Here is a 25,165-nt window from a genome sequence, read left to right as displayed (position 1 = left end):
CCTTTCCGCGCCCCATCTGGAATGACGAAAAGAGAGTCCGTCTTTCGCAAGGAAGACGTCCTAGACAGATAGACTCTCATCGCCCTGACCAGATCCAGCTTGTTCAGGGACCGCTCCCGAGGGTGAGATGGACTCAGACAGAAGGACGGCAGAATAATATCCTCATTGAGGTGAAAGGAGGACACCACCTTCGGAAGAAAAGAGGGCGGAGGCCGCAGAACTACCTTGTCCTGGTGAAGTACCAGGAAAGGAGAGCGGCAGGAAAGAGCCGCCAATTCCGACACGCGCCGGATGGAGGTGATGGCCACCAGAAAGGCTACCTTCCAGGAGAGAAGGGAAAGGGAGACTTCTCTGAGAGGTTCAAAGGGAGAACCTTGCAGAACCTCAAGAACCAGATTAAGATCCCATGGATCCACGGGCGCTCGATACGGAGGAGCCGTTTGAGCCACGCCCTGAAGAAAGGTTTTGACCTGAGGGCGGGAGGCCAAAGTCTTCTGAAATAAAATGGACAGCGCCGAAACTTGACCCTTCAAGGAACTGAGAGCAAGCCCCGCATCCAACCCTGCCTGAAGAAACGCCAGAACTGAAGGGAGCGAAAAGCACATAGGCGCGATGTTATTGGCCTCACACCAAGTGAAATAGGCCTTCCAAGTACGGTAGTAAATTTTGGAAGATGATGGCTTCCTGGCTCGGATCATGGTATGAATTACTTGACCGGAGAATCCTGCTCGTTTCAAAACCTCGGTCTCAACAGCCACGCCGTTAAATTGAGCGGCCGAGAATTGGGGTGGCAAATCGGACCTTGAGACAGCAGATCTGCCCTGTCTGGAAGCTTCCAGGGGGCGTCCGCGAGAAGGTTGACAATGTCCGCGAACCAAGACCTTCTGGGCCAATTCGGGGCGATGAGAATGACTGGAATTCCTTCTGCTTTGATCTTCTTCAGCAGCTTGGGAAGAAGAGGCAGGGGAGGAAACAGGTAGGGGAGCTCGAACTGTGACCAAGGAATGGCCAGAGCGTCGGCGCCCACTGCGAGAGGATCTCGAGCTCTGGATACAAACTGTGGGACCTTCCTGTTGAGGCGAGAAGCTAGCAGATCTACGCCCGGGGTTCCCCAACGACTGCAGAGCTGAAGAAATACCTCCGGATGTAGGGACCACTCTCCTGCCGCGAGACCCTCGCGGCTGAGAAAGTCGGCGGCCCAGTTGTCTACGCCGGGAATGTGTACCGCGGAGATTGTCGGTACCGAAATCTCTGCCCACTGAAGGATCTTGGACACTTCTGCCAGGGCTGAGACACTCCGTGTCCCTCCTTGGCGGTTGACATATGCCACCGCTGTGGCATTGTCTGTCTGAATCCGGACAGGCAGGCCCCTGAGGAGCCTTTCCCAGTGGATGAGAGCCAGATGGATCGCTCGTATCTCTAGTACGTTGATCGGCAGAGCAGATTCTTGAGTCGACCAACGACCCTGAACAGTGTGATTGCGGAACACTGCACCCCAGCCAAGGAGGCTGGCGTCCGTTGTTACAATCTGCCAGTGAACAGGAAGAAAAGACCGCCCCAAGAGGATGAGAGGATACGTCAACCACCAGTTGAGTGACCGCTTGATCCGGCATGAAAGACGAACAGGGTGATCCAAGGACAGAGCCGACCTGTTCAACCTCGACAGAATGGCGTGTTGGAGAAGTCTGGCGTGAAATTGGGCAAAGGGAACTGCCTCTATTGCCGCCACCATCTTTCCCAGGACCCTCATAGCTGTTCGGAGGGATGGAAATCGTGTGGTCTGCAGCGATCGTACAGCCTGCTGCAGGGAGAGAATCTTCTCTTGTGGGAGAAAGACCCTTGAGTGTCGAACAGTAGGCCCAGAAACACAAGACGTTGAGTAGGGACCAGACAGGACTTTTTCCTGTTGACGATCCACCCGAAATCGGAAAGAGTGTCCAGGACGATCGTCAAACTTAGGCGTACCTGTTGGAAAGAGGGAGCTTTGATCAGAATATCGTCGAGGTACGGAAAAAGAACGAAACCTCTGATCCTCAACAAGGCCATCAACGCAGCCATGATCTTCGTGAAGACTCTGGGAGCGGTGGCGAGACCGAAGGGCAGCGCGACAAACTGGTAATGTTCCTGGCGAACCGCAAAACGCAGGAACTTCTGATGTCCGGAGAATATGGGAACATGTAGATAGGCATCTTGGATCTCTATTGAACACATGAATTCCTGCTCCTCCATGGAAGCGATTACCGAGCGAACCGACTCCATCCGGAAGTGGCGAAGACGGACTCTCTTGTTGAGCAGCTTGAGATCCAAGATGGGTCGGACCGCCCCGTCTTTTTTCGGCACGACAAACAGGTTTGAATAAAACCCTGTAAACCGCTCCGATTCTGGAACAGGCACAATCACCCCGGAACTGAGGAAAGAGTCGATGGCAGTAAAGAACCCCGGGATCAAAGCTGGATCTTTTGGAGGACGGGATTCGAAGAAACGATCCCGTGGAAGAGAGACGAACTCTATCTTGTATCCTGACGATACAACCTCCCTGACCCAAGCGTCCTCTACTGAGGCCAGCCAGACGTCCTTGAAGAACAGGAGTCGACCTCCCAATTGGAAGGGACCCTGGGGAATCCGAGGATAGTCATGCTGATGTGGGCCGTCCAGATCCGGATCTGGATGGTCTGACCTGCGAAGAGTGGGAGCGCCAGGAGGGAGTGGGTCTGAAGGAAACTTTCTTCCTATCTTGGCGTGCCTGCGGTCTTTGTTGGTTGGAGGAGGTCTCCGCCGTATTGAAACGGCGGTAAGCCCGAAAGGGTCGAAACTGACGCCTCAGTGGGGGTCTGCGAGGTTTGGACTGAGGCAGGAGAGAACTCGTGCCTCCGGTGGCGTCCTTAATAATTTGGTCCAATTGGGATCCAAAGAGGCGCCCTCCCTGAAAAGGCAGATTAGTAAGCGACTTTTTAGAAGACAGGTCCGCCTGCCAGGCCTTGAGCCAAATTGTACGTCGGATTGCCACAACGTTACTTGACGCCTGAACTGCGCAGGATGCGGCATCCAAAGAAGCAGAAAGCAGATAATCCCCTGCATGGGAAATCTGAGTGGCAAGATCGGCCAGTCGATCTGGTTGTGCTTTCTCTAGGATGCCCTGACGAAGATCCTCTGCCCAAGTGGCTACGGCTTTTGCTGCCCAAGATGAAGCAAAAATTGGGCATACCGCCGTCGAAGCCGCTTCGAATGCAGACTTCGCTAGGGATTCTATGATCCTATCATTAGAATCCCTTAGAGACGCCACGCCTGAAAGCGGGAGAACCGTGTTATTAGAAAGCCTGGACATGGGCGGATCGACCGAGGGAGAGGCGGACCAGTTGTCCGTGAGCTCTTTAGCAAACGGGTACAGAACGCCGAGACGCTTCCCTCGTTGAAAGCGTCTGGTCGGATCCCCTCTTTCCCTGGTAAAAATCTTTCCAAACTCGGAATGTAAAGGACCAAGTCCAGAGACGAGTGGGGATCTAATACTCACCCTGTCCCGGGCCCGAACCCTGAAAATAAAGGTACCTTCTGATTGAAGCTTGTCTGCGTCTCATCCGACCGACAGGCTCTGGCAGGCGAGTGGGTGGGAGACGGACGACCAGGACTCTCAGAAAAGCCGACACGTATACATGTTGGCGTCCGCCCGAAAGGCTGCTGGTCCTGGTGCAGAGAGCTGCGAGGATACGGGGTGGCAGTACACGCCGTACTCGCAGCCTCTTCGTGGGACTACAGAGGTGACTATTCACCCTGTATCCCTCCGGAGAAACCTGAAAAGGAACAACGCACATCGAGGTAGATATGGGTCTAATGAAAGACCCGTGTGCACCTCCTACTGACACTAAGCTAAACTGAGGAATTCCCTGCCGGTCGGTGGGGTGTACACTGCGGAGGAGGAGCTAACCTTTTTTGTGCATAGTGTCAGCCTCCTAGTGGCAGCAGCATACACCCATGGTCTCTGTGTCCCCCAATAAGGCGAACGAGAAATGTCAGCTTTGTTTTACAACCATGACCAGAACTTGCTCCAATTGTTGATGTTCAACCTCTTAAATTTTGCTAGCTTTCCAAGTCAGTGGTAATTAAGACGAGGGCTGTGGAGTCGGTAAGCCAAACCTCTGACTCCACAGCACTGGTCACTACTAAGCATGTACATAAAGTGCAGCACAGATTCATCTCAACTAAAAGCAGAGATCCTGAGATCAGGAACAGAACAGACATTTGCAGGACATTTCAGAACATTCCCGAATTATGAAAAAATTTACAGCACATCCTGCACTGTACTACTGAACCCAATTTATAATATATTTTAGGAGTCTGAGTCGGTCTATTTTATACCGACTGACTCCACCAAACCGACACCACAGCACTGCTTAAGACATGCAAATCTTAATCCATGGCTGCCATGTTGGTACTTCTATGAAGTGCATCTGAGGAGATCATGATTTTACTTATAGCTGCAAAAGAATGGTATCACAGTATATAGAACAAGTGATTAGACAATCGCAAGTTCAAGTCTCCTATAGGAACCGAAAACGTACAAAAAACAAAAAAATCCCCTAAATGGAAAAAAAACAACATAAAAAACCTAGTAACGCTTCATTACCTTCTAAAAATAAAACATTATAAGTGAACATTTGTTTAAGTCTTATCAATCAAAACAAAACTCATAAGGTTAACTCCAGAAAGCAAAGAAAAAAAATTGAAAAACAAGAATCCTTGTTTTTTTGCTTGTGCACCACCCCTTAAAAAAAAAAACTAACTAAAACTTGTGGCACCTTCCCTTTACTTAGCATTCGGTAGATGATTAGAGTACCTCCTAAGTCTCTGGTAGGAGAGAGTTCTGTGTCTGCAGAACATTTTACCCTCCAGATGTATTTAACAGTAGTAGAAGATCTGCTTTAAAAAAAATAATTTTGATCAAGAATGACAAGGAGGTTGCTTAATACATTTCCTACAATGCGCATAGCCTTATTGCTTGATTATACAGCTCTGGCAAAAATTAAGAGAATTAAGAGACCACTGCACATTTTTTATAAAAATCAGCTTCTCTACATGTCTGACAGCCATTCCATTCCAGTGTCAGTTGAATTCCAACCAGATTACACCTCATTCCACTTAATGTGCTTCTGATTAGGTGATCACCTGAACCAAATCTTATTTAACGAAGAAAAGTACAAAAAAAACCCACTGTGTTGCTCATAATCCTTTTGCAATAGGACAAGCTGGATAGCAAAACAAGTGCTAGTAATATCCCAAAAGGAATGAAAAAAATAACTATTAGGCTGGTTTCACACTTGCGTTTTTTTGCGCTGCTTTTTAGCGCAAAAAAAGCATGCGTTTTTTTCCCCTATACTTTAACATGAGTGCGCATACATATGCGCACGTACGCGTTTGTATGCGCATGCGTTTTTTTGCAGTGTGCGCTCGGGCGCACAAAATGCATTCTGCTGCATTTTTTGTGCGTCCGATTTGCCCCAAAAAAACACATGCGCTCGCAATGCATTTTTTTTTACAGCAAAACACCCATTAAAGTCTATGGGTGCGCATACGTGTGCATTGTAATGCGCACGTATGCGCAAAAAAAGCGCATGCGTTTTTTTTTAAAAAAATGCACCAAAACCCGCAAAAAAATGCACACAGATTCATGATGCATTTTTTTCATGCGTTTGTGTGGGCAAAAAACGCGCAGCAAAAAAAACGCAAGTGTGAAAGTAGCCTTAACCATGCCAAAGGAGTTGAAAAGAAAAGTGTTGACTTGAGTGAGGAAAAGAAGGCTCAATTCTGGCTTTACTAGCAGAGGGATACAGTGAGCGTCATGTTGCCTCCATCCCTAAAATGACTAAGACGGTAGTCCATTAGAACAAGGTCAAGCAGCAGACATTGGGGACAACAAAGCTACAGACCGGCAGAGGGCAAAAACGACTCTCCACTGACCGGGATGACCGTCATCTTATTCGAATGTCACTCAGCAACCGCAGGATGACATTAAGTGACCTACAAAAGGAATGGCAAATGGCAGCTGGGGTGAAGTGCACAGCAAGAACAGTTCATAAGAGGCTCCTAGAGGCAGGGCTCAAGTCATGTAAAGCTAGAAAAAAGCCTTTCATCAATGAGAAGCAAAGGAGAGAAAGGCTGAAGTTTGCTTAAGACCAGACGGATTGGACCATAGAGAACTGGAGTAAGGTAATCTTCTCTGATGAGGCTAATTTTCAGCTTTGCCCAACACCTGGTTGTCTAATGGTTAGACGGAGACCTGGAGAGACGTACAAGCCACAGTGTCTTGCACCCACTGTGAAATTTGGTGGAGGATCGGTGATGATCTGAGGATGCTTCAGCAAGGCTAGAATTGGGCAGGTTATTCTTTGCGAAGGACGTATAAATCAAGCCGCATACAAGATTATCCTGGAAAAAGTCTTCGTTACTCACCGGTTAACGGTATTTTTCGGAGTCCATGACAGCACCACCTGAGAGAGGGGATCCGCCCTTTAGGAACAGGAAACCTACAGATACAAAAGGGTGGCACCTCTCCCACGCATCAGTTGGATTACAGAGCACAAGAGGACTTCCAAGGTTAATGCATGATTTATGTACAGTATTCTTTACAATTATAAACTTTCATCACCAGTGAGCATATACAAGAAATAGACGTGCACACCCCAATTAAACTAAAGGGAGGGAATATACGGGTGCTGTCATGGACTCCGAAAAATACAGTTAACCGGTGAGTAACTAAGACTTTATTCGGTCGTCCATGACAGCACCACCTGAGAGATTTACAGAGAGTAATATCAGCTTTAGGGAGGGACTACAGCCTGCAGTACCCTTATACCAAAAGAGAGGTCTGTGGAAGCACCCAAGTCTAGCCTATAATGACTATAAAAGGTGCTCGGAGAGGACCAAGTAGCCGCCTTACATATCTGGTAATGGAGACTTCTGATCTTTCGGCCCATGAGGTCGCCATGGCCCTGGTGGAATGCGCCCTCAGCTTCCCGGGTGGCGACCTGCCCTTTGAGGTGTATGCTATTGAAATCGCCTCTCTAATCCATCTGGCTAGTGTATCTTTTGATGCTCTACAACCTTTTCTGGGGCCTTGATGAGAGATAAATAGGGCATTATCTTTCTTCCAGGGATCGGTGACTGTCAGATATTCTATGAGGCCTCTCCTGACATCCAGGGTGTGTAGTTTCTTTTCCTTCTCGTTAGTTGGATTAGGGAGGAAGGATGGAAGAACTATTTCCTGTGTTCTATGGAAACTAGAAACTACCTTCGGCAAGTACGCTGGATCAGGTCTAAGTATTACCCTATCCTCTTTGAACTGTAAATAAGGAGGACCTCTAGATAAAGCCTGGATATCGCTTATTCTGCGGGCTGATGTTAGAGCTACCAGGAAGGCTACCTTGAGGGACAGGTTCTTTAGGGAAGCCGACGATATAGGTTCGAATGGGGACTCTGTCATAGCAGTGAGGACTAGGTTCAAGTCCCACGGCATGAACCTATCCTTCATTATTGGCCTGGATCTACCTTCCGCCTTAATGAACCTGCTTACCCAATAATTACCAGCGATGTTACAGCTAAACAGGGCCCCCAAGGCTGACACTTGTACTTTAAGGGTACTGGTAGAGAGCCCCATGTCCAGACCTTTTTGTAGGAACTCTAATATCTGCATTATAGGCGCTGAATCCCCAGCGACTACTCCTGAGTTTTGAAGGAATTTTTTCCAAATTCTGACATAAATTTTTGTGGTAATGATTTTTCTACTCTTAAGTAGGGTGTTAATTAGGTCTGCGGAGAAGCCCTTCTCTTTTAATAACGACCGTTCAAACTCCACGCCGTCAGATGAAGGCCAGCCACCTGAGGATGGAAGACTGGGCCCTGGGACAGGAGATCCGGGATGTCCGGCAGAACCCAAGGATCGGACACAGACATGGTCCTGAGGCATGAGAACCATGCTCTCCTGGGCCAAAATGGAGCGATGACTATAACCCTCGCTCTGTCTTTCCTGATTTTCCTCATCACCAGGGGTAGAAGAGATAGGGGAGGGAAGGCGTAGGCTAGTTTGAAGTCCCACTTTATCAGGAAGGCATCTACCGCCAGAGGATTCTCTCTGGGATTTAGGGAGCAGAATTGTTTCAATTGCCTGTTGTCCCTGGTGGCGAAGAGGTCTACCTCTGGATATCCCCACTTTTGAACAATCAGATTGAATATGGAGGTGTTTAGGGACCATTCCCCTTGCTTTAGCTGATTGCGGCTTAAAAAGTCTGCCGTGATGTTGTCTCTTCCTTTTATATGCAACGCTGTTAAAGATAGAAAGTATTGTTCTGCTAGATGGAACAACCGCTCTGCTACAATCATCAGGGGTCTGGAACGGGTCCCGCCTTGGTGATTGATATATGCCACGGTGACCTGATTGTCGGAGAACACTCGCACGTGATGGCCCTGTAGATACACAAGGAGCTTTTTAGCCGCCTGTTCTACTGCTGTCAATTCTTTTAGGTTAGATGACATTCCTAACTGATCATGTTGCCATTGGTCCTGGACTAATATTTCACCCATATGAGCTCCCCAACCGTAAGGACTAGCATCCGTGGTGACTATGCGGGTTACGTTATACTCCCAGGGCACCCCTTTAGACAAGTTATCCTTGTCTAACCACCACTCTAGGGACTCCCTTGTGTTACGGGACAAGGTTAGCTGACCCTCCAAGTAACCCCCAAGGACTTTCTGATGTAATAAGACCTCGCTCTGTAGTTTCCTTGCATGAAACTGGGCCCACTGGACTGCCGGGATACAGGCCGAAAGAGAGTCTAGAAGGGACATGGCCTTCCTGAGGGACATGGTGGGGTTATTGGAGGCGTTCAGGATCTGATAATGGAGGCGAACAAGCTTCTCCGGAGGCAGACGGCATTCCTGTTTTTCAGAATCCAGGGTTAGGCCCAAGAATTGTTGGACTTTCATTGGTTGCAACCGAGACTTTTTGACGTTCAGCAACCATCCTAACCGTTCTAGGGCAGACATTGCCTTTTGTAGCTGTTGTAAACAATGATTCGCCGTTTTACCTACAATAAGAAAATCGTCCAGGTAGGGGATCACCAGAATGTTCGATTCACGTAGATGGGCCATGACCTCTGCTATTACTTTAGTAAACACTCGGGGAGCGACTGCCACTCCAAAGGGGAGGGCCGCATATTGGAAATGTCGAATTGACCCATCCAACTGAACCGCCACTCTGAGAAACCGCTGATGGCCTGCATGGATGGGTATATGGTAGTATGCGTCTTTTAGATCTAACACCACCATAAAGCAGTTTTGGAACAGCAATTTTATTGCAGATTTAATTGTTTCCATTTTAAAAGGACGTATGACCAAAAACTTGTTGAGGGCCTTAAGGTTAATTATTGTCCTAAAGGAGCTGTCTGGTTTGCGGACCAGAAACAGAGGGGAGTAGAATCCCTTCCCCCATTCTCCCTCTGGAACCTCTATCAGGACTTTCTTGGCGCACAGGTCATGAACCTTGGCCTCCAGGGCAGCTTGTTCTGAAGCAGACGACCTGAGTGGGGTGATTTTAAATTGATCAAGGGGAACCCTAGAAAACTCTAGTCGTAGTCCCACAGCTATTATCCCCAATATCCAGCTGCTATTAGAGATCAGAGACCAGGATGGGTAGAAGGCAGCTAGTCTCCCTCCTACCGGGGCAACCAGTCATTGGGGCGGCTTTTTCGTATCCCGAGCTGGACCTTCCTGGCGCCCCCCTCCAAACATGAATCCTGTACCTTTCCTTTTTTTCTCATCCCATCTGCCCTGATCTCTGGACGGCCTTCTCCGGAAAAAACCTTTCCTGGTAAAAGGACGTCTGTAAGAGGGGTTCGGAAGACTGGGAAATTTCTTTTTGTCATCTCCAGCTTTCTCTAATAATTCGTCCAAGACCGGGCCGAATAGGTACTCCCCCTCGCAGGGAATGGAACAGAGACGGGACCGGGCTTGAATATCTCCTGGCCAGCATTTTAACCAGAGCGCTCTTCGCGCTGCATTAGATAGACCCACGGCTTTTGCCGCCATTCTTGCAGAGTCTGCAGAAGCATCGGCTAAAAACGCCGCGGCATTCTGAATGATCGGCAAACTTTTCCGAATAGATGATCTTGAAGCTCCGTCTTTTAGCTCGGAATCCAGCTGATCTAGCCAGACCATCATGCATCTGGCTGTACAGGTGGCAGCTACCGCTGATCTTAACGCGCCTGCTGACATCTCCCATGTCCCTTTAAGGAAAGAATCCGCTTTTTTATCTAGCGGATCTTTCAAGGAGGCCATATCGTCAAATGGTATGGCGGATTTTTTAGATGCTTTGGCTACTGCTGCGTCTAGTTTCGGGGCTTTATCCCATCTGTTTACTACCGGGTTATCAAAGGGGTATCTCCGCTTAAAGGCTGGTGGCATGGAGCCCCTTTTTTCCGGTCTCTTCAATTCTCTGTCAATTAGGCTCTGAACTTTATCGTTTAATGGAAAAGCTCTGCGTTTTTTGGGGTCTAGACCCCCGAACATTATGTCCTGTGCTGAGAGTTCCTGTTTTTTGTCCGCTACCCCCATGGTGGACCGTATTGCTTTCACTAATCTGTCCATCTGGTCTAAGGGGAAGCAGAACCGGCTAGAGTCTTCATCCGAGGAAGACGACGAGGAGGCCGAGGAGTTGTCACCTTTCCTAGGGGCGACTGAGGTCTCCGAGCCTGAACCACTAGCCTCTCTTCTCCTAGAAGGTTCTTTTTGAGGTAAGACTTTCATTTCTGCCCTGATCATCTCTCTCAGGTTTGAAGTGAAGTCAGGTGTCTCTTCCGCTACCTGCATAAACGGGGGAGAGTATAAGGGCCTGACAATCTACCCCTGGACTCCCTGTCTTTAATAACCCCTACCGTTTGCCGAATGCATGGTTGGCATAATTTTTTAGGGTGGCCATCTGGTAGGGGGGAACTACAGAGGGCACATTCCCTGTGCTTCTGTTTCCCCGTAGCCTTCTTCCCCTGCAAAAAAACATAAGGGAACACTGCATCAGGGTACATTCACGGAGATCTCTTACCCATGCAGATGAAGCAGGTACCGGATCACGGAGGGAGGCAGGGGGTTCCTTTCTGGAGGAACTTTCGCGGCTCTGGTCGCTAGTTCGTCTCTGTTTCTTCTGTTGGCCACTCGCATGCGGTTTTGTCGTGGCCTGTTTTTGTGGGCGCTCCTGCGCCTCGTCCTGCTGGTCTAAGGGGGCTTCCGTTGTATCCATTGCTGGGGCCTTCAGAAGCACCCCAGCGGCGTCCCCATCTGCCTTATATGGCCTCCTGGTGTCCGGGTCAGCAGGTATCCTGCCAGAGCACCACCCACCCGGCCTTTCGCGCTCCCTCCCCATGCTCCGGCCCCCCTCGCCTTACCCGGGTCGCCGCGCGACCCCCGGACGGGCATGCACCCGCGGCGCGCGCCGGAGGCCGGCCGGCACCCGACTTCCGGTATCGGCGCTGTCGCTCCGCCCCTTCCGCCGCGTCACCTCCGCCGCTCATCAGAGCCCTGCGGGAGCGCTCCTGCCTGGAATGCCCCCCAGCGCACGCCGCCATGAGCCCGCCAGGGGCCAGCACTGACCGGGAGGACCGGGCCTGGGGAAGCGCAGCAGGACCGGGGCATACATACCAGGTGCTGGCGTTTTGGAGGCGGCATCCACCGGACCCCTGCTCCACCTGCTCCGTCCACTGCCGTGGTGACCTACCCGGCCCCACCGTGGCGCTTCCAGGGACCCCGCACTGACCGAGGTAGGAGACCCCCTCGCTACCTGGGTCGGTCAGCCGGCCTGGGTACTCAACGACGAGCTCCATGACGGACGATCTGTAGAGAGTCCTGTCCTCTAGGAACAGGAAACCAACTGATGCGTGGGAGAGGTGCCACCCTTTTGTATCTGTAGGTTTCCTGTTCCTAAAGGGCGGATCCCCTCTCTCAGGTGGTGCTGTCATGGACGACCGAATAAACAGTTGATTCCTTCTGCTCAAGCAATGTTCCCCAACTCTGAGGACTGGTTTTTCCAGCAGGACAATGCGCCATGCCACACAGCTAGGTCAATCAACATGTGGATGAAGGACCACCATATAAAATCCCTGTCATGGCCAGCCCAATCTCCAGACTTGAACCCCATTGAAAACCTCTGGAATGTAATCAAGTGGAAGATGGATAGTCACAAGCCATCAAACAAAGATGAACTGCTTTCATTTTTGTACCAGGAATGGCATAAGGTCACCCAAAAGCAGTGTGAAAGACTGGGGGAAACCATGCCAAGACGCATGAAAGCTGTGATTAAAAATCATGGTTATTCCACAAAATATTGATTTCTAAACTCTACCTGAGATAAAACATTAGTATGGCTGTTTCTAAATGATTATGAACTTGTTTTCTAGCATTATTTGAGGTCTGCAAGCACTGCATTTTTTTTGTTCTTTTAACCATTTCTCATTTTCTGAAAATAAATACAAAATTTAGTGCTTGGAAATTCGGAGACATGTCAGTAGTTTATAGAATAAAAGAACAATTTACATTTTACTCAAAAGTATACCTATAAAGAGAAAAATCAGACTGAAAATTTTGCAGTGGTCTCTTAATTTTTGCCAGAGCTGTATATGCCAAAGCCTAAGGACCATGTGGCTTTATTCTCCCAAGACCGTGCCATTGTGAACCACTGCTATACCACAGCCCCATAAGAATGTATATGGTGCATGACTAATATATTATGATAGGCTTCCAAAATATATTGTATATTACGTATCAAGAAATATTTGGAGCCATTAACTGAACTATAATTTGAAGATGTGAGACTATTGGGGCGTCTCACTGGCATTACCTGTCTGCAGGACTCGCTGGTTATATCGTCCTGTAATGTGACAACATTAGGGATTGGTTTAATTGGCACAAGATCAACCCCTGGGGAAAAAAAACCCACAAGAAAAGAAAGTTATTAGAATAAGAAAGCACAGTTTAGGTAATTGATATAAATAGAGAGGATAATATCAGAGTAATATAGTCTATTAGTACTAGCTGTGGTGTTCCTTGAACAGCAGAAGCATTTATATGTTACGACCTGCAGCGGCCGGGAGATCACGTGTCTGCTACTTAAGGGAATTAATATTCGCTGCCCTCTCATGGGCGTGGAGTGCAGTGAATATTCAAACCCTTTAGTAGCAGGCACAAGTGATCGCCCCACAGCTGCTGGCACTGGAACAAGATGCTATGAGGGAGTGCAGGGACGGTAAGTAGGATGGTTTCACTTTTTTAATGTTTTTCTGCTGGGGGCCATGCATACCAGGATGGGGATGTGGGCCAATCATACCAGGATAGGGATGAGGAGCCATGCAGACCAGGATAGGGATGAAGAGCCATGCAGACCAGGATAGGGATAAAGAGGAATGCATACAAGGATGGTGATGAGGAGGCCATGCATGCCAGGATAGGGATGAGGAGCCATGCATCCCAGGATGGGGATGAGGAGGAATGCATACAAGGATGGTGATAAGGAGGCCATGCATACCAGGATAGGGATAAGGAGCCATGCATCCCAGGATGGGGATGAGGAGCCATGCATCCCAGGATGGGGATGAGGAGCCATGCATCCCAGGATGGGGATGAGGAGCCATGCATCCCAGGATGGGGATGAGGAGCCATGCATCCCAGGATGGGGATGAGGAGCCAGGCATCCCAGGATGGGGATGAGGAGCCAGGCATCCCAGGATGGGGATGAGGAGCCAGGCATCCCAGGATGGGGATGAGGAGCCAGGCATCCCAGGATGGGGATGAGGAGCCAGGCATCCCAGGATGGGGATGAGGAGCCAGGCATCCCAGGATGGGGATGAGGAGCCAGGCATCCCAGGATGGGGATGAGGAGCCAGGCATCCCAGGATGGGGATGAGGAGCCAGGCATCCCAGGATGGGGATGAGGAGCCAGGCATCCCAGGATGGGGATGAGGAGCCAGGCATCCCAGGATGGGGATGAGGAGCCAGGCATCCCAGGATGGGGATGAGGAGCCAGGCATCCCAGGATGGGGATGAGGAGCCACGCATCCCAGGATGGGGATGAGGAGCCACGCATCCCAGGATGGGGATGAGGAGCCACGCATCCCAAGATGGGGATGAGGAGGAATGCATACAAGGATGGTGATGAGGAGGCCATGCACACCAGGATAGGGATGAGGAGCCATGCATCCCAGGATGGGGATGAGGAGCCATGCATCCCAGGATGGGGATGAGGAGCCATGCATCCCAGGATGGGGATGAGGAGCCATGCATCCCAGGATGGGGATGAGGAGCCATGCATCGCAGGATGGGGATGAGGAGCCATGCATCCCAGGATGGGGATGAGGAGCCATGCATCCCAGGATGGGGATGAGGAGCCATGCATCCCAGGATGGGGATGAGGAGCCACGCATCCCAGGATGGGGAGGAATGCATACAAGGATGGTGATGAGGAGGCCATGCACACCAGGATAGGGATGAGGAGCCATGCATCCCAGGATGGGGATGAGGAGCCATGCATCCCAGGATGGGGATGAGGAGCCATGCATCCCAGGATGGGGATGAGGGGACAATGCATACCCGGTTTATACTCGAGTCAATAAGTTTTCCCAGTTTTTTGTGGTAAAATTAGGTGCCTCAGCTTATTCTCGAGTACATACGGTAATAAAACAAAAAGCTTCATGAATAAATTTCACTTACCTATAATGAGGCTGGAGACTGGCATAAACTTTGAGGCAACCTGAAGCCTGAAATAAAACAAAATATATATTGATAAAAAAAACTGTCAGAACAAATCTCTTCACCAAGCCTTCGAAAACTGGGTTTCATTACTATACAGTGATTTGGAAAATGTCATTAGTAGTAAAACTCAAAGAGGACAGACAGCCCTGATCTACTCCATTAAAGAGAATCTGTCACCCTTTTTTTCGAGTATTAGCTGCCAGCACTGACATCAGGGGCTTATCTACAGCATTCCGTAATGCTGTAGATAAGCCCCTGATGTAGCCTGAAAGATAAGAAAAACAAGTTATATTATACTCACTCAGGGGCGGTCCAGCGCCTTCCATCTTCATACGATACATAGACGCCAGGAAAGGTCAGAGAGGTCCGGCGCCTGCGCACTGCAGTATTCTGCTATGCCCTCAACAGGGCAGAGCAGTGCGCCTGCGCCGGAGCCACGACAGGAAGGAATGAAGAGGACGGCATCGTATGAAGATGGGAGGCGCCGGACCGCGACACCCATCAGACCGGACCGCACCCCCCAGGTGAGTAATATAACTTGTTTTTCTTATCTTTCAGGTTACATAGGGGGCGTATCTACAGCATTAAAGAATGCTGTAGATAAGCCCCTGATGTCAGTGCCGGGTGACAGATTCCCTTTAAAAATGAGTAATGCTGTGTACACAGTACACACAGCGTTTTTTAGATGCCGGCACACCTAGTAAGTTTTTTCCAGGCAAAACCACTTCAGGAAAATGACAGTTGTTTTCCTGAAGTGGTTTTGCCAGCAGTCTGCCATCACTCTTGTAGAGACTCCTGTGCTAACATCATTTACTATATACTTTCATGTAGTTTTGACAGTGCTGTGCATTATGCTTTTTCATGGGTAACTTTTGTGGTGCTTTTTCGGGAGGATTCTGGATGGAATCTGCCTGAACAAGATGTCGTATACATATAGCCTAATAGGGCAATCATGTTTAAAAGACTTGTCTTATTCTTGTGCTACATATACTTTGGCGTGTACATCCAGACACAATATCAGCTCTTCAGGGGTTCTAAAAGACAAAACCACTGACCTAAGTCAACTAATAAAAATTCCTATCGAACATACAAGGAAAAAGCCACAGTCACCTCATGAACTGCACACCAATATAAAATATGGACTTAAAGGGGTATTTCCATCTCCAAGATCCGATCACAACATGTAGTAGGTGTAATAATAATAATATTAGCAAATACCTCCAATTAGAAATGTAGTATAGTTTTTCTGATTTGCTATATCTCTTTTCTCAGGTGCAGGCATTGCAGGACCTTAGGTATCCATGGTTATGACCACTAGGGTCCTGCAATGCCTGCACCTGAGAAAATAAGACATAGCAAATCAGACAAACTATACTACATTTCTAATTGGAGGTATTTAATCATACTACATATTGGGATAGGGTCTTAAGCCCCCGTTACACACTGCGTTATCGCTACCAATATCGCTGTAAAGTCACCGATTTTGTGACGTTGCAGCGATATTGCTAGCGATATCGCTGCATGTGATACTTACCTCCGACCGGCTCCCCCGCTGGTTATCGCTGATCGCGCGAGAAGCTGCTGGACCATTCCTCGTCGGTCACTTCCTGCTGGGCTTCCTGTGGCGCCGACGAGCGACGCGTGGAGCCAGGCGGGAGGACGCAGGATCGCCGTGTCTGACAGGTAAGTAGCGACCCCCGTCCCCAGCGATGTCGCTGGTGAGATCTGCCTGTTTGGCAGCTCACTAGCGACCACCTAGCGATGCACCAGCGATCCTGACCGCGTCATATCGCTAGTCGGGATCGCTGGTGCATCGCTAGGTGTAACGGTACCCTTAGGGATGGGAATACCCCTTTAATTGCTATATTTGCAGTCCACAAGTGACTGCAACACATTCAGCAAGCCAAGTGCATGCACCACCACTTACCACCCTCCGGGGGCAGCGCACAGATCAATGAGTGCTCGAGCCTTCTGCAGGAACTGAAACTTTCTATTAAGCTGAATGAGCTTAAATGCTGAACGGGAGCGGTACCCTGGAAACACGAACACAATGCACAGTAGTAAAACATGCAGAGGGGTAAAAAGAAATTTTATAGTCGCTGTCTACTATCCTCCCATCCTCTTGAGTCACATTCCCAAACATGAAGATAAGAATGCTTACCTGTTTCCTTAGCCAGATGATAAAATTTATCCTTTCGGCTCTTTCCTATTTTTCCTTTTTTGCCCATTGTGGAAAATTTATTTTGATAGGAAACTCTAGAAAAAAAAAATGAGAGGATGTGGCTAAAAAGAATCTCAATCCAAAGAACACACAACACAATTCATTTCAGGATAGTAAATGGCTAGTATGTGATATGAGGAGTTATTTGCAGTGTAAAGGCCTAGTGACATGCTATATGTACATGCCAAACTCGTTCACATCACCATACTGGAATGCAGAGCATGTGGCACCATTGGATTCTCTACTTAGCTATGACCACATTTAAAGCGTTTGTCCACTACTTTTATACTGATGATTTATCTTAAGGTCATCAATTTAAAATTGTCATGGGTTGACACCCGCATCCCGCCCCCCCAGATCAGCTGTTACCACCACCATAGGTGAGCCAATACAAGAGTAGAAGGAGCTGTAACAGCATCTTACACCACTTACTGGCTGCTGTTGTTGAAGAGAATGGGAGCCTATCTGCAGTACCCAGAAACATTCACTCCTTACACTGATTACATCTGGCCACTGACAGAGGTAATAACTGCTGCTTGGTGGGGATGCTGTGTGTCCAAACCTCATATCTTACATTGATGACCAGAGGATAGCTCATCAATATAAGGCAAGGCTCAGACGGGTGTATTCACAGTCCATATTTGGGCCGCAAGTCTCTTAAATCAAACTTACAGCCTCATAGACACACATATCATTACAGAATCACTGTGGATGGTATTGCAGCTATAACCAATATGGGAGTACTGGGGCCATCATTACAGAATCATTGACTCTCTCCTCTAGAATCACTGTGATTAGCACCAATATTGATTGTGCTGGGACTCTCTGCTCTAGAATCACTGAGACTATCACCGACGTGGATATGCTGGGACTCTCTCCTCTAGAATCACTGTGATTATCACCGATGTGGATGTGCTGGGACTCTCTCCTCTAGAATCACTGTGATTATCACCGATGTGGATGTGCTGGGACTCTCTCCTCTAGAATCACTGTGATTATCACCGATATGGACATGCTGGGACTCTCTCCTCTAGAATCACCATGATTATCGCTGATGTGGATGTGCTGGGACTCTGTGCTCTAGAATTACTGTGACTATAGCCAATATAAATGTGCTGGGACTCTGTCCTCTAGAATCACTGTGACTATAGCCGATATGGATGTGCTGGGACTCTGTCCTCTAGAATTACCGCGACTATAGCCGATATGGATGTCCTGGAACTCTCTCCTCTAGAATCACCGTGACTATCGCTGATGTGGATGTGCTGGGACTCTGTGCTCTAGAATCACTGTGACTATAGCCGATATGAATGTGCTGGAACTCTGTCCTCTAGAATCACCGTGACTATAGCCGATATGAATGTGCTGGGACTCTGTCCTCTAGAATCACCGTGACTATAGCCGATATGGATGTGCTGGGACTCTGTCCTCTAGAATCACCGTGACTATAGCCGATATGGATGTGCTGGGACTCAGTCCTCTAGAATCACCATGACTATAGCCGATATGGATGTGCTGGGACTCAGTCCTCTAGAATCACCGTGACTATAGCCGATATGGATGTGCTGGGACTCTGTCCTCTAGAATTACCGCGACTATAGCCGATATGGATGTCCTGGAACTCTCTCCTCTAGAATCACCGTGACTATCGCTGATGTGGATGTGCTGGGACTCTGTCCTCTAGAATCACTGTGACTATAGCCGATATGAATGTGCTGGGACTCTGTCCTCTAGAATCACCGTGACTATAGCCGATATGGATGTGCTGGGACTCTGTCCTCTAGAATCACCGTGACTATAGCCGATATGGATGTGCTGGGACTCTGTCCTCTAGAATTACCGCGACTATAGCCGATATGGATGTCCTGGAACTCTCTCCTCTAGAATCACCGTGACTATCGCTGATGTGGATGTGCTGGGACTCTGTGCTCTAGAATCACTGTGACTATAGCCGATATGAATGTGCTGGAACTCTGTCCTCTAGAATCACCGTGACTATAGCCGATATGAATGTGCTGGGACTCTGTCCTCTAGAATCACCGTGACTATAGCCGATATGGATGTGCTGGGACTCTGTCCTCTAGAATCACCGTGACTATAGCCGATATGGATGTGCTGGGACTCTGTCCTCTAGAATTACCGCGACTATAGCCGATATGGATGTCCTGGAACTCTCTCCTCTAGAATCACCGTGACTATCGCTGATGTGGATGTGCTGGGACTCTGTCCTCTAGAATCACTGTGACTATAGCCGATATGAATGTGCTGGGACTCTGTCCTCTAGAATCACCGTGACTATAGCCGATATGGATGTGCTGGGACTCTGTCCTCTAGAATCACCGTGACTATAGCCGATATGGATGTGCTGGGACTCAGTCCTCTAGAATCACCGTGACTATAGCCGATATGGATGTGCTGGGACTCTCTCCTCTAGAATCACCGTGACTATCGCTGATGTGGATGTGCTGGGACTCTGTGCTCTAGAATCACTGTGACTATAGCCGATATGAATGTGCTGGAACTCTGTCCTCTAGAATCACTGTGACTATAGCCGATATGAATGTGCTGGGACTCTGTCCTCTAGAATCACCGTGACTATAGCCGATATGGATGTGCTGGGACTCTGTCCTCTAGAATCACCGTGACTATAGCCGATATGGATGTGCTGGGACTCTGTCCTCTAGAATCACCGTGACTATAGCCGATATGGATGTGCTGGGACTCTGTCCTCTAGAATTACCGCGACTATAGCCGATATGGATGTCCTGGAACTCTCTCCTCTAGAATCACCGTGACTATCGCTGATGTGGATGTGCTGGGACTCTGTCCTCTAGAATCACTGTGACTATAGCCGATATGAATGTGCTGGGACTCTGTCCTCTAGAATCACCGTGACTATAGCCGATATGGATGTGCTGGGACTCTGTCCTCTAGAATCACCGTGACTATAGCCGATATGGATGTGCTGAGACTCAGTCCTCTAGAATCACCGTGACTATAGCCGATATGGATGTGCTGGGACTCTGTCCTCTAGAATCACCATGACTATAGCCGATATGGATGTGCTGGGACTCTGTCCTCTAGAATTACCGCGACTATAGCCGATATGGATGTCCTGGAACTCTCTCCTCTAGAATCACCGTGACTATCGCTGATGTGGATGTGCTGGGACTCTGTCCTCTAGAATCACCGTGACTATAGCCGATATGGATGTGCTGGGACTCTGTCCTCTAGAATCACTGTGACTATAGCCGATATGGATGTGCTGGAACTCTCTCCTCTAGAATCACTGTGACTATAGCCGATATGAATGTGCTGGGACTCTGTCCTCTAGAATCACCGTGACTATAGCCGATATGGATGTGCTGGGACTCTGTCCTCTAGAATCACTGTGACTATAGCCGATATGGATGTGCTGGAACTCTCTCCTCTAGAATCACTGTGACTATAGCTGCTATGGATGTGCTAGGCCTCCCTGCTCTAGAATCACTGTGACTATCGCTGATGTGGATGTGCTGGGACTCTCTGCTCTAGAATCACTGTGCCTGCAGCTACTATGGGGCACATGGCTGTCTGTCAGGAGTTACTTCTTGAAGAATTATTCCTTAATACGTATGTACATCATGGATAAGTTTTACAACAGCAGACAACGCACTTTACACAGCTCATGCCCAGGTATTACATGTAGATGGCAGCTGGCGACTCGCACTCACCAAAGCTCTGTCTCTCCTCACTTCTTTCACGTGGAGACACTCGCAGGCCACCAGCGCAGCTTCCGGCGCCTGAAGATGACGTCACGCAGCTTGCAGCACAGAATGCTTCCGGGAATTGAGTTGTGACTGTTCTGCACAGTACACAGCGAACACAGCGAGAGCATCTGAAAACTTGTCACCAGAAAGGAATAGTTCGCCCCCTAGTGGCCAGGTCCTGAATTATTATACGACTCCATTTATCTGCCGACCTCACCGCACAGCCAGGGCCGCTATCTGGGCCTCAGCGTCCTCGGCCAGCCGCACACGATCCGGCACTAGCAGCGCTTTGGACGCAGCCCATGTTCGCTGGGTCCTAAGCGCTGCCTTCTATTGAACGCAGGTGAATCCTCATGTGTTCTCTGAACCGTGCGGATTCACCGCATGCAATGCATTCTGTTGATGTAATTTCTGTGGCAGAGGCCTGGTGTCTCCGCAAGAGAATTGACCTGCTGCAGTCTGGAGAGACGCGCCGCCACATGTCCATCTCTGCGGGTGATCCGCGGGCATCTGTGGACTCAGTGGGCATGGGGTTTCCTGAAATCCCCTCCACTATGCTGTAACATCCGGACGCTGCATAAGTACACAGCGTCCAACCCACGGAACTGGATTTTGGGCACATAAAGGCTTTCCACATGGCACCATTTAACAGCCGCCAGCCAAACTCAGGCCGGCAGCTGATGTCAGCACGCACGCTGCCAGCATATGGCGTCATTGCCATACTCCGGCGCGTCTGCTCCTCAGATGAATCCGGGAGAGGACACCGCTGGACCTCGGCCAGGTAAGGCCTCTTTCACACTTCAGTTTTTTACAATCAGTCACAATCCGCCAGGTTTTTAAAAAAACGGATCCTCAATTTTTTTTGAGGCTCCGTTTTTTTCCCCCATTGACTTCCATTACTGGCGGATTGTGACGGATTGCCGTCCGTTGCATCCGTTTTTTGTGAGGATCCGCCAAAAGTTCCTGTCCGTCACCATCCTCAAAGATTTCTAAACGGAGCTTGTAACGTTTTTTTCTGTGGCGGATCCTCCAGACACTCATTTAACCCGAAATTCTTTCTGGGTGCCGGACAAAAGAGAAAAAAAAATTTTCTCTCTCCTTCCCGGCCAGCGTTTCCTTTAAATTTCCATATTTTCAGGATCCGTCTGAAAACGGATCCTGTGCCATCCGTTCACATCAGTTGAGAACGGATCCGCTTGTCTGACTTTTTGGCGGATTTCAACTGATGCAAAAAACTGAAGTGTGAAAGAGGCCTAAGGAGAAACTTTTTTTTTTTTGCAAAGCTGCACTATGGGGGCCGTGTGGAGAGACCTGGGACCGGGAATGGGACACACGGGAGCATGATGTAGGACACAATTGTTGTAGGGGCTAATTATGGATATTATTACTGCTGTGATATTTTATTATTGAGGATACTGTTTTCAGTCAGAGTGAAGATCCTGTTACTGTGCAGGGCGACAGTCGCTTTTTTTTTAATGTGGCAAAATGTAGAAGTTGGGGAAAAATTTGAGAATGTGCTCTAGATAACTGTGTTATTTTCTGCAGAGATGAGCCCTGGCTGGAAGAAGTGATGGCTGTGTGTGATGGATAAAGATGAAGGACTTCAACTAGAGATGTCACCGGTGATCACTGTATTACCTGTACACAGACATTATATACTGTACACTATATACAGAGCTCCTGTGTATAATGTCACTAGTGATCCCTGTATTACCTGTACACTGACACTATATACAGAGCTCCTGTGTATAATGTCACTAGTGATCCCTGTATTACCTGTACACTGACACTATATACAGAGCTCCTGTGTATAATGTCACTAGTGATCCCTGTATTACCTGTACACTGACACTATATACAGAGCTCCTGTGTATAATGTCACTAGTGATCCCTGTATTACCTGTACACTGACACTATATACAGAGCTCCTGTGTATAATGTCACTGAAGATCCCTGTATTACCTGGACTCTTACACTATATACAGAGCTCCTGTGTATAATGTCACTGGTGATCCCTGTATTACCTGTACACTGACACTATATACAGAGCTCCTGTGTATAATGTCACTGAAGATCCCTGTATTACCTGTACACTGACACTATATACAGAGCTCCTGTGTATAATGTCACTGAAGATCCCTGTATTACCTGTACACTGACACTATATACAGAGCTCCTGTGTATAATGTCACTGAAGATCCCTGTATTACCTGGATTCTTACACTATATACAGAGCTCCTGTGTATAATGTCACTAGTGATCCCTGTATTACCTGTACACTGACACTATATACAGAGCTCCTGTGTATAATGTCACTGCTGATCACTGTATTACCTGTACACTGACACTATATACAGAGCTCCTGTGTATAATGTCACTGAAGATCCCTGTATTACCTGGACTCTTACACTATATACAGAGCTCCTGTGTATAATGTCACTGGTGATCCCTGTATTACCTGTACACTGACACTATACAGAGCTCCTGTGTATAATGTCACTGCTGATCACTGTATTACCTGTACACTGACACTATATACAGAGCTCCTGTGTATAATGTCACTGGTGATCCCTGTATTACCTGTACACTGACACTATATACAGAGCTCCTGTGTATAATGTCACTGAGGATCCCTGTATTACCTGGACTCTTACACTATATACAGAGCTCCTGTGTATAATGTCACTGAGGATCCCTGTATTACCTGGACTCTTACACTATATACAGAGCTCCTGTGTATAATGTCACTGATGATCACTGTGTTACCTGTACACTGATACTAAACACTGTATATTATATACAGACAGTGTCAGACTGGAGCACCTTGGGCCCACTGTGTTGCTACATAGAAATAAATACAATACCACCAATTGTGCGGTAAAACACGCTAATATCAGGATATTATATAAGGTGGTACACGTTTTAATGATTGATATTGCAAAGGTTGGGGTAGCCCCCTCATAGGGTATAATGCAGCCTCCCCATAGAATGTAATGTAGGCCCCTCATAGGGTATAATGTAGCCCCCTCCCATAGGGTATATTGCAGCCCCCTCATGGGGTATAATGCAGCCCTCCCCATAAACTATAATGCAGCCTCATAGCGCATAATGCAGCCCTCCCACATAGAATATAATACAAACTTCTCATAGGGTGTAATGCAGCCCCCTCATAGGGTATAATCAGGGGTGCAGCTATAATGAGGCGATTTGAGCCAGCTGCTCAAGTGGCAGGCGGCATAATGCGTTCCTCTACCCGCAGTACCTACAATTTAGCCTCTGCAGGCTGGTGCTGCGTGCAAGAGGCTTGTAATTGATGAGGTCACAGGAGGGAAGGAGTCAGGGCCCCCTGATCATGTGACCCCTGACTCCTCCCCTCCTGTGACCTCATCACAGGTCCTGTGCGCACAGGCCCTTGGTTTATGCAGGATTCTGCTGTCCTGGTTCTTATCGTGCTGGATGAGGGAAGATTATGTGTGGGGTCAGGGGGGGTTAACAGGGTGTACAGAGCGGAGCCGTGTCTGTGCACGAGGTGTACGGAGCGGAGCCGTGTCTGTGTACGAGGTGTATGGAGCGGAGCCACGCGTGTGTGAGGTATACGGAGCCGCGTCTGCGAGGTGTACGGAGTGGAGCTGTGTGTGTACACGAGGTGTACAGAACGGAGCCGCACGTGTACGAGGTGTACGGAGCGCAGCCGCATGTATATGGAGCGGAGCCCGCGTGTGTGCGAGGTGTACGGAGTGGAATCGCATGTGTACAAGGTGTATGGAGCAAAGCCGCATGTGTACAAGGTTTATGGAGTGGAACCATTTGTGTACAAGGTTTACGGAGCGTGGCCACGTGTGTACAAGGTGTGCGAAGCAGAGACGCATGTGTACGAGGTTTACGGAGTGGAGCCGTGTGTGTGCGAGGTGTACAGAGCGGAGCCGTGTGTGTACGAGGCATAAAAAGTGGAGCCATTTGTGTACAAGGTGTATGATGGGGAGCATTCATACCTCCCAACGGGACAGTCACGATTTTGAGAGAGATTCTGCCCCACTGCCCCGGCTGGGAGCTTACTTTTACCGCGGACACAGGCGTACACGGCGGATCCCCGAGGAGCACTTTAAAGTTCGCACGTGACGTTCCACCGGAAGTGACCGGAAATGAGGTAATTTCGGGAGGAGATTCTGACGGAACCATGGAGGCACTTCAGGGAATGCTTCAGATCCATCACTGTGTCCTCCTCCAACAGCACGGACAGCAGGATCGCCTTGGACTCGGGGATGCCGGCCATGTGAGCGGATCATGATATGTCCCGCATCGGGAGGCTCAGGTGGGCATTAGGCTATGTGCACACGTAGCAGAAAATTTCTGCTTAAAAACCGGACTCCCTTCCCAGAAACTGCGCGGTTTTTTCTGTGCGGTTTTTGCGCAGAAA

At 48.7% G+C, this 25,165-nt stretch overlaps 1 protein-coding gene across 1 annotated transcript in view; it reads right to left on the bottom strand.

Moving 5' to 3' along the window:
• The window catches only part of FTSJ3 (FtsJ RNA 2'-O-methyltransferase 3), a 52,031-nt gene extending 31,021 nt beyond the window's left edge, over window positions 1-21,010 (bottom strand). Inside the window, exons 1-5 of the mRNA XM_073588277.1 lie at window positions 20,713-21,010; window positions 16,940-17,034; window positions 16,706-16,811; window positions 14,737-14,783; window positions 12,872-12,951 (exon numbers count right to left, since the gene is read on the bottom strand). Coding sequence (XP_073444378.1) covers window positions 12,872-12,951; window positions 14,737-14,783; window positions 16,706-16,811; window positions 16,940-17,006 — 300 coding nt within the window. The 5' untranslated portion in view covers window positions 17,007-17,034; window positions 20,713-21,010. The remainder of the gene's footprint in view (window positions 1-12,871; window positions 12,952-14,736; window positions 14,784-16,705; window positions 16,812-16,939; window positions 17,035-20,712) is intronic.
• Between the last annotated feature and the right edge of the window lie 4,155 nt (window positions 21,011-25,165).

The sequence above is a fragment of the Dendrobates tinctorius genome, unplaced genomic scaffold (genome assembly GCF_039654945.1).
Source record: "Dendrobates tinctorius isolate UK_male_01 unplaced genomic scaffold, ASM3965494v1 ptg000103l, whole genome shotgun sequence".
NCBI classification, from domain to species: Eukaryota; Metazoa; Chordata; class Amphibia; order Anura; family Dendrobatidae; genus Dendrobates; species Dendrobates tinctorius.
Note: the sequence above shows the minus strand (reverse complement) of the source record. Positions and strands in the feature narration are given on the sequence as shown.